Raw genomic sequence first — 10,247 nt, 5'->3', positions numbered from 1 at the left:
GGGGGGGGGGGTGTGGGGGAGTGTTTGCAGGTGGTAATTGAGATTTTGATTGTAAAAATTGCAGTTGTGTGCTAGTTTGTGCTGACTTTTTATATTTTTTTAAGGAAAATTTTCATGTACCACCCCTAATTTGATATCTAAATTGGTGCAACTCCACATTTAAAAGAAAATATCAATTTACCCCTAATTTCTAAAGGGGTTAACTTAAAACGATAAAATACTGTTTGACCCCAGTTATTGTCCCTTTATATAACAATCCATTCCCATCCTTGCACACTCAAACTTATGAATAACCCAGAACGAGAAAGAAAAATACACACACAGCATGAATAACAGTCAAACCTTGATACAAAGCTCATGTTGTATTCAGTCAGGGTCATGCAATGATTCTATTGGAAATTTGTCCTCCATTCATCATTTTTCACATCACATATGGTCATCAAAACTAAAACTACAAAGCAAGTAGAAACGCCATGGGAACACAATTCAAGCGGCTATGAAATTATTGACTTTCAGTTGAAAATCTCATGACAATTGATTCTTTTGCAGTATGCTTTGAATTTAAAAAGAACCCAAACGCTAAAATCCTGAAAAAAGAAGGTAATTAGTGACCAATGGTTCACCTAATCAACTGAAGAGACACCTTGCTGCCTTGCAAAAGGCAATAAAGACCATAGTTGTCATGGCGCATAGGTGAACCAAAGCGTTGGATGGCTGCCTAAGTGCTTAGGCAACAAAACGCCCACCTTAAGGCGAACAAGCACTATTTTTTATTTTCACTATTTTCTAACATTATTTAGTATGCTCCACATACCTTGTATTATTAAAATCAACATTAAGCCACATCAAGTCATAAAAAAATCAACATTTAGAGAAGTGCTCTTGTTCTATATTAAGTTTTACTGGTCAAATGATTTTTATTTTAACATGAGATTTTTTGTGTGAGGTATAGCACAAAACCAGCTTTCCACCAAGTTTATGATTACTTAAATCTGAGTTGTAATGGCAAAGTTATGTTCCAATCAAACTAATTTTAAAGTGCACGAATACTTTTAAAATCGCCTGAATGAAAATAATTTTAAAGACATCAAAACAAAAGATTATTTTACCGGACTTTTGGTTTTTAGCAGTGTTTTACCATGATAAGATTTATAAATTTTCAGAATTGAGAAAACCCCGGTATTTGAAAGTTCCAAATCGCCCCTACAAACAAAAATCTAGGTTTTGTTCTTAGACTAGGAGGTAGACTTCTTATGATTTTGGAATTTGATTTTTAAACTATTTTTATAAGATTCAAATAGGGGGTATTTGTTTATTTATGAATAATATCTTAAGTATTATACTTAAATGATTTGTAGCATAAATCAGTCTAAAAGGACCTAGGCAAACCGCCAGGACGCAAAGGAGGCGCCTTGGCTACATGTTCATAACCTTGAGAGCTTCGTCGGAGATTAAGCAGGTTGTCTGAGCTACATCGGAGATTAATCGGAATTGTAAAAGCTTCGTCGTCGTGCCACCATAGAGCATCGTCGTCAAGCAGCTAGAAGAACAAAGAAGCCCTAAGCGCCCAAATCTGGTTTCTAACATTCTATTTGGGGGCTTTACAATTTACCAATTTACCCTTCTTCGAGGGTAGTTTGGCCATTTAGTAAATATTAACCCCATGACATCATCACTTAACGATTTTCAGCTAACGGGATGGACTTGTGTTGTTTTTTCAAAAACGTGGGGTTACACTAATTTAGATATCAAATTAGGGGTGGTACATGAAAATTTTCATTTTTTTTAATAATGATATCAAAGTGTCTATGAAAAAAATTCTTTTGTTCATTCAATGGTTTATATTTGTGGTGTTGTAGCCAAAAGATGTTGCACAATGGAGTTTAGCATAAGAGATTTTGTGGTTTTGATTGGGTTTTCTGTTTTATTAGTTCTTGTGCGCCTACTGCTTATGTGTGTAACATTTTTTCTGGATGTGGTGTCTCTTCACCTAGTGACAAATTTATTTAGTGGATCCTAGGGTGTTTTCCCTCTACTTGGTCCTGAGAAGATTGTAGTGAAGGGAATTGTATTATATAATGGAAGTAATATGTTTTTATTTTTTTTATTTTTTTTATTTTAAAGCTCTGCATGTCCCTTTCAAGCTTTTATCTATACACGTGATAGGGAAAAAAGGGGGGATATACAAGACCTAAAGGCCAAAGATATAGGATAAACCCCTAAGGGGGGATGGGGGAGTCAAAATAGATAAGGCGGAGACCCTAGGAGTAAACAATGAGCTTGTTCCTTGGGAATCAACAACCGGACGGTGAGGGGTCACAACAAGTTTGGAGGAAACGTCAGAGTAGATGGCGTTTCAAATCTTATCAAAAAAGCTGGATTTGAAAGTCCATCTGTGCAGGTTGCATTGCATCCAAATGTGGGTAATGGCTGCCCCGAAGGCAAGTTTCCCAGCTATGTCGCAAATAGAGCTAGTACCAAAGGTCATGTCGACCCATACCCATTCTCTCTCAAGGGGGAAGGGACTTCTCCTGGCAAGCAAGCATTTGGCAAGGACACGCTTCCAGATGGTGGAGTTGAAGGGACAATCGAAAAATAAGTGGCTAATATCTTATGTACCATTCCAACACAAGCAGTCAGTAGGGCGAACGGGGATATGGCGATGGATAAGAAAGGCTTGGGTAGGGAGACAATTGGGGAGAGCTCTCCAAACAATGAAGCCATGCCGAGGGATGTGAGATTTGTACCAGACAATCTTATGCCAAGGAATGGAGGGACTAGGATAGCAGACTAGATTTCAAGCAGAGGAAGAGGAGAATTTCCCGGTGGGGGAAGGGACCAAACAATTTTGGCTGCTCCACCATTAGGCAAAAGGGCATGGAGAGAGGACCAAAGGGCAAAAATGACATGGGAGGTAAGAGGAGGAGACCAGGAGCCATTGTGAAAGATTGAAAGAGACTAAAGAGTCTCTAGCAAAACTTAAGGAGTAGACTGCTCTAGGGCCTACTTTAAGGAAGAGGACCCCATCCGGGTGCCATTTGTCAAGCCATAGGGAGGTTGAAAAACTGTTGCCTGGGCGAGAGTTAATGGCATAAGTGGCAATAGGTCTGACTAGAAGAATTTTGTGCCAGGCTCAAGAGGCATTCTGGGAGAGAGGGGGGTCCATATGGAATCTTTGGAAAGAATGGAAGAATAGACCCATGAAACCCATATGCTTTTTTGCTTGGAGCAAGCTTCTAGAAAAGCTTCAGAATCCCTGCAAGGTTGGCATCTTCGATTCTTCTTAATCGTAAGCCTCCTTTGGATTCGGGACTTCAGACAGAGGACCAGCGGATTGATGGAGGAATTTAGCAGAATCAGTAACCTTCCAAAGGAAGGTGCAGAAGGGGGATTCAATTGTCTTGATGATTGATTTTGGTCTCTTTTTAGAGGAGGTTTTGGGCCTTTAGGTATTTTATAGAACATTTGAAGCCACCTATTTCTGATGCTTCATTATTTTACCTTTAGTTCTCGGCTATACCTAAGTCCCTCACTAACCATATTGGCTTGAAGAGCCTTGGATAGTAGGATGTACAGCCAGTACTTTTTAATTTAATTTAGACATTGAACCTATTTTGTAAGGAAAATATTTTATTGCTACCAGGTAGGGGTGTCAAAAGTGAACCCGAACCGATAAGACCGATCGAAACCAACCGAAAAAATCCCAACCGAGCCGAACCGAGGGCTTATTGGATTGGTTTCGGATCAGGGGTTTTTTTCGTGTTAACCCGATGGGCACCCGATGGGACCGACCGATCAACCCGATAATTGGTTGAAAATTAAAACCTTATTTGACACCTATAGTCCTATACTATATATCCTTCTCTTTGGAGTTGCAGCCGTTTGTCACTCAATAATTAATGAATTAATATATTTCATTATCCAAGACAAGACCAAGAGTCCAAGTCCACTTTAGCGGCTGAAAATTTTGGAATTGTGCGGCTGTGCTTCTTCTTTCTTCTTCTTCTTCTTCTTCTCTGTAGTATGTCTTTCTGCCACTTTTTTTGAAAAGAAGGGGAGCGCTTCTAAAGCTCTCATCAATTAATGTCAATATGTGGGCTTTTTGTGTCTTTTTTTCTAATGTTTGTTTGGATCATCATATCCGATCATGGATGAATGCATTTGGTTTATTTTTATTTTGTATGTGAAAAGAGTTACACCCAAACCAAACCGTTAGTAACCCAATACTAAAAAATCGAATTAAACCAAAACCAAATCAAACCGAAACTGAAACCGATCGAAAACCAAAATTTTTTAATGGTTTGGTTTCGGACTCGTACATTCTTGAACCGGACCTATTCAAACCGACCGAAACTGCCCAATTGACATCCCTACTACCAGGGGGAGAGATGACACTTGCCATGCAATTAGACAGATTTCCAAATCTATCTAGTGATCGTATCTTTAGAAAGGTTATGTCCCATTCGCTATTAGACAGATCCAGGATTGTATCTTTACAAAGATCTTGTCCGGTTCTCCCCCAAAAGCACATCTCACACAACTTTGAAGTTGACCTGAGAGAAGAATCCCAAACGACTGCCTGTAAATCCTACCTTTGAGGACTCTCGAATGTTGAGCATATGAGTATTCCTCTCTTTCTAGCCCCCTCCCCCATGTAAACAACAAAAGGAACCATGATACAAAAGTTTTGTCATGTTTCACAAAAAGTTTTAGACTTCAACTGCAGCACCCACTTGGCTTGAATAATTATAGAAAATGACACCAAATGGCTGAGGGGAAAAGCCAGTGCATTAGTAGATGGGGTAGATGCACTTTACCAAGTTAATTCATGTATTTATCGCACTAGAAATATAGCACCCACAAATATTGATTTAAAAGGTACAATTTTTATATAATTCACTAGTTTCAACATACTCGAGATGAAACAGGAGACAAAATCAGAAGTAGCATAATTTCGGTCACAAAAATGCTGTTTCGGTTGAAAATTTCGGTCATTTCAGCTGTTTGCACCCTCCCAAAATGGCGAAGTGAAATTCATGGAAAAAAATGCACTGTTTCGGTCTGACTGAAATGAGACTTGAAATAACCTAGAGGGGGGTGAATAGGTTATACTAGCGGAATTTCAATTCTTTTCGAGATTAGCCCAAATGTGATTGCAAATAAAAAAATGCGGAATGAAAGTAAATGATTCACAATCACACGACACAAGAATTTATAGTGGTTCTACTCAATCGAGTCTAGTCCACTCTCTACAAGAATCCTCTTGTAAGGTATTTCACTGGTTCTCCCTTTCAGTATAGTAGGTAGGGTAGAAAAACCTTTACAACCTTTTCAAGATAAGAGAATCCGTGCAAATCTCCTTTACAGGTAGTGAAGTACCTTTACAATCCCCCTTTCACGGTAGAGAGGCACCAAAGCTCTTTTAAGGATAAGAGGATCCTTTACACAGTCCCAAGTACAGTCTAGGAAGATGTAAAACAATAAATGAGAGAGTGGAATAAGAGGGTTACCTCCGGTGTGGTGCAATGAATGAATATGAGATGTATGAATGCACCTTATAAGTCTTCTCTTTGTACTTGACTTGCACAATGAGAATATGTAGAAGACTTGATGAAGACTTGAGCTTTTTCTTCCTGAAAAGTGAGAACCAAATTGCTCAAGTGATGTAGATTGCTTTTGACTCTTAAAGCTCTTTTGAATGCTCTCTAATGCTTGGGAATAGTTCCTTGTTCATTAAGAACATCTTAGGTATTTATAGGAGAGATTAAGAGAGCTTTTTAGGCAGGAAATCAGGTCATAACGGTTATATATCGACCATGCCGGTCGCCCACCCCAAAGTGCCGGTCGACCGGATGTGACCATTAGAGCCAAAAAAATAGCCGTTGGGGTGTTCTGGGCTTGGCCGGTAGACCTGGTCATTTTCCGGTCGACCACCATATGATTCTGCCAGTGCCGGTCGACCAGGGGTCTAGGCCGGTCAACCACCCTTGACAGGGGCAGTTTTGGCAGACTGAACAGTCGTCAGTAGATCGACCATAACTTAACAGTCCAACCTCGGATTGACCTGAAACCAGTTGCGTTGAAATCGTGACTCGATTTCCTACAACTTTTGTGAAGGGTTCAACTTTTGATACCAACATTTTGAATACCCATGCCCTTGATTCAGGTTCAAGTGTTTTTCACAGAAAACACAAGTGTTGGTATTCTATCATGTTCACCTCCACCTATGGTCAATCTGACATGATGAAATGCAATGTATGAGTGCGTGCACAATATAAATCAAGATGATACAAGTTACTTGACATGGACAAATCTATCCTAGAGGTCTTCGTCTTGTCTTGATACTTAAATCTTCATCTTGGTGCTCCCACTCTTAATACTTCATCTTCATGTCTTGTTATTAGAGTTCTTGACTTGACGTCTCCAAGTAGCTTTGAGTCTTCTTCTTCTTGCTAAATCACACTTAGTAGAAGGTTAAGGTTACGGGTTTTTTTGTTATTACCAAAACACAAATAAGAGTGTGGTCATTTCCCCAACAAGACTGAAACACGATTTTTGAACCTTGGATTATACTACCTTTATATTCACCTACCACTGCCACCCCACAAAAAAAAAAAAAAAAAATATATATATATATATATAATAATAATAATAATATTAATAAATAAATAAATAAAAGGAAAATTGTTCTTAATTTAGTAGTCTTCGTAAATTTGCCCCTTCCAGACCCTGTATTAGCGGGAGACTCAGGGGCCACTCAACCTGGCAATGATTTCTTACCCTTATTTCATTTCTCTTCTCCCAGGACTTCAAGTTGACTTCAATTAGACACTTTTTAATATGTTGTTGTCTGCTGCATCTTTTTCATCTTTTTTTTAAAATCAATTTCTTATTATTATTATAAGAGATCTTTTTTGTCTTTTGTTTAATTAATTTACTATTATTGTTATTATTAAATGTTAACTTCTATTTGATTTATCCCCTGTGATGCACTGGTTCAAACATCTCCTCTTTGGACAACTTTCTGGTTCACAATTTCCCCAAAGTAAGTTGTTCTTATTCCGTGAGCTGCGTTGAACAGTTCTTCTGCTAGTTAATTCCGCTGGATTTAGAATCCCTAGAAAAATCTCCAGATTTTTTTTGGGGGGGGGGGGTGGTGATGAGAATACGTTTAGACCTCTTTATAGCTTTTCTTATTCTGAATTGCTGCTGTTGTGGTACCGAAAATACTGGAATAAGAAAGGGTGGACAAAGAACTAAAATCTACCCATCCCTGCTGTTTTATTTATGATATGTGAATGGGAAAGAAATCTGCAGTTAACTTTATTCCTTTGGTTGATTTCCTTCAGTGAAAAGAGGAAACGTTGTCTAAAGCACTGTCATCTTATGTTCAGGTTTGGTGGGATTGTGGGAATGATGTTCTACAATTTCCATGCTACAAGATGCTATGCCTAGGTGTAAAGCCATCTTCAACCTCAAAACTTTACTTGAGCGCCTTACATATCCATGTGGCTAGATGTAAATGCCTGGACTAACTTTTACTGCAGAAGTTTTTATATCTAGCCCCGTGTGGACTTCTTTATCATTAATGCGTTTCCTGAATTGTTTCTCAGTCATCTTATCTCCAATAAGGAAACACTTGAGATCCATTTGTCCCAGACCTCCATCTTGAAACGGACAGTAATGTCTATTGCCTACAGCTTGAAATATTGAATGCTACAGGCACTTTTCCTTTTAGGAGAGGTGTGTGCTTGGCCCTGACATCACTTTTTCCTGCAGTGTGGGTCGCATGGTCACCTTTACCATGTTAAAAAATTATAAATTGTGATTCTATTATCCACCTTTGGTGTTTGAACTTACCTTTAAACTATTGAAAAGGTTGTGTTACCCCTGTCAGTATCATGATTGATTACACAATGAAGTTGTGAGTTTGGTCCACCTTACATAGGACTCAAACAAATGAGAGAAAAGTAGTGAGGACTACAAAATTGGACCTGCAATTTGAAAATATTGTTAACTCCACTTTGTTATTCAAGTTGGCATGCTATCCATCACCTGGAGACGAGTTTTATTTCCCTTATGTCTATTCTCCCCTCGAAACTCTTATTTTTCTTTGTATTTATCTTATTTTGTATGGAATATCAGCTTCTTTGAATTCCGGTAGCAGGATGTAGCCCCAACTTCAAAATTATGTATCTGGTACTCAAAATTTTTTTATTTTTTTATTTTTTTATTTTTGGTACTTAAAATTTTTTTTATTTTTTTATTTTTTTTGTCAGGTTATCATCCATGTAGGTTTGGAACATGGCAACATCCTTCTACTGTCAAACCCAACTTCAACTTTGCCAGGTATGATGCAGCACAAAAAAGATGTGCTTCCCGAGCTGTAGCATCAGAAGCTAACAGCAAAATCAGCATTGGACCGCAGAGAAGTGAGGCAGGGGAGGACAACGAAGACACTGGCATCGTTTATTACGGCCCAATTTCATCCACAATCAAGAAAGTGAAGCTTCTGTCTCTCTCCACCTGCTGCCTATCTGTGTCGCTTGGTCCTGTCATAACTTTCATGACAGCACCCGACATGAATGTCATTTTGAAGGGTGCTGTTGCATCCTCTGTCATTTTCCTCAGTGCTACTACCACAGGAGCCCTTCATTGGTTCGTCAGCCCTTATGTTCACAAGCTCAGGTGGCAACCAGGTTCAGATAGCTTTGAGGTTGAGATGATGACATGGTTGGCTACATTCGTTTCAAAGACAATCAAGTTTGCAGATATCAAGCTTCCAGAGACCAACAGGCCTTTTGTAACATTCAAGGCCAATGGTGATTTCTACTTCATCGACTCTGAGCACTGTCATAACAAGGCTCTATTAGCAAGGCTAACTCCACAGAAATCTGAGTCAGCATTTAAGAACTTGTAAGTTTTGAGACAGATTAAACTTCATGACAGGGATGAAGCAGTTGAGCTCAAGTTATAGGTTTGGGTTATGAGTTTAGCTTCTTCGGTAGTTGTTTTTGGAGACCCAGAGAGAACACACCAGACGACATTGCGGAAATAAGTCGGTTTAATTTTCCCCATTTTCACATCTGGATCTTTAGCACCATATCCTGGCTATATCTGGAGGAAATTCTGTCCTGTTTTAAGCTTTACCTTTGTTAGACTCTCAATATATTTCACTTTTTTGTGCCTGCTTTAACCTATTTTTGCCACCCCTTGCACTTCCATGTCTTGAAAAGATAATTCAAATTTACTGATTGAATTTTTCGAGCATCTGTACATTTCATGCATCTTTGTTAAGCAGATGATGCATCAACTCTCCCATGCTACTAAATATATGCAATCCATTCATGGTTATAGTGGCAGCCTGGCAGGTCCCTTGATTCTTTTCCATGTTACCTACCTTACATGTCTTCCTAGCATGATCAATTGCTAACCTCAATCTTGAAACTCACTGAGGGGATCAAGTTTTTTATGTAGCGCTTGCCTGTCTGTTTTTATTTTGTCTCAAGTCATCCAAACATTAGAAGAATTCCTGTCATGTTCGGTGGCTCAGTTATCTGATCTCTCATGAAGCTTGATGTTCTGGTGTATCTATCTCAAAGCACAGCTTGGCATTCTGAAGAAATCTTGGCAGGTATCAAATTAATTAGGAAGCAGTTAGCCCGCATTCCTTTACACCTCTCAAAACACCTGAAAGTATTGTCCCATTGTTCAGGTGCAGTGGTTATCTCAGATTTGTTTCATAGCCTCTAAAAGCAATTTGGCCCACTGTCAACCATCGTAATTGCTCTCCACATTCATTGGTGGTTGAATGGCAACCTTCCGGCAGTCTTCATCAACGTGGTAGATCTGATGAGGCCAAAGACTATGGAAGAATGCACGATATTGGTAGCGATGGAGTACCATCAGTATGCATGGAGATATACGGAAATGAATCCCTAGCAGAGTACACTTGAACTGCTTTGATGAACAAGTATGCTTGAAATTCTAGTTAGAGGGAAGAGATGAATAGAGAGTTCTGCCTCCCTTCCACAGATGATGAAATAGAAACAGCTGGTTTTCAGCATGAAACCTCTGAAGGCCCCATGATCGGATGGTATGTCTCACTATTCTTGTAGACATATTGAGGTACGGTAGGACCAAATGCATGTTCAGCTACGAAATCCTTCTTTGAGTCTGGTTTTTTTCTTCCATGAGTCACGCACAACTCATATCTTGCTCATTCCAAAAGGCAGCCCAGCTAAATC

General features: G+C 39.1%; 1 protein-coding gene across 3 annotated transcripts in view; it reads left to right on the top strand.

Annotated features, from left to right (window-relative positions):
• The window catches only part of LOC122058111, a 17,609-nt gene extending 8,339 nt beyond the window's left edge, over positions 1–9,270 (top strand). Inside the window, exons 2-3 of one of the 3 annotated variants that reach the window (XM_042620591.1) lie at positions 7,395–7,518; positions 8,280–9,270. In XM_042620591.1, coding sequence (XP_042476525.1) covers positions 7,443–7,518; positions 8,280–8,920 — 717 coding nt within the window. In that variant the 5' untranslated portion in view covers positions 7,395–7,442 and the 3' untranslated portion in view covers positions 8,921–9,270. The remainder of the gene's footprint in view (positions 1–7,394; positions 7,519–8,279) is intronic. The other 2 variants (XM_042620593.1, XM_042620592.1) reach the window with 2 other exon arrangements.
• The last annotated feature ends 977 nt before the right edge of the window (positions 9,271–10,247 follow it).

Source organism: Macadamia integrifolia, chromosome 12 (assembly GCF_013358625.1).
Source record: "Macadamia integrifolia cultivar HAES 741 chromosome 12, SCU_Mint_v3, whole genome shotgun sequence".
Taxonomy (NCBI): domain Eukaryota; kingdom Viridiplantae; phylum Streptophyta; class Magnoliopsida; order Proteales; family Proteaceae; genus Macadamia; species Macadamia integrifolia.
This window is presented reverse-complemented; position numbering and strand designations above follow the sequence as displayed.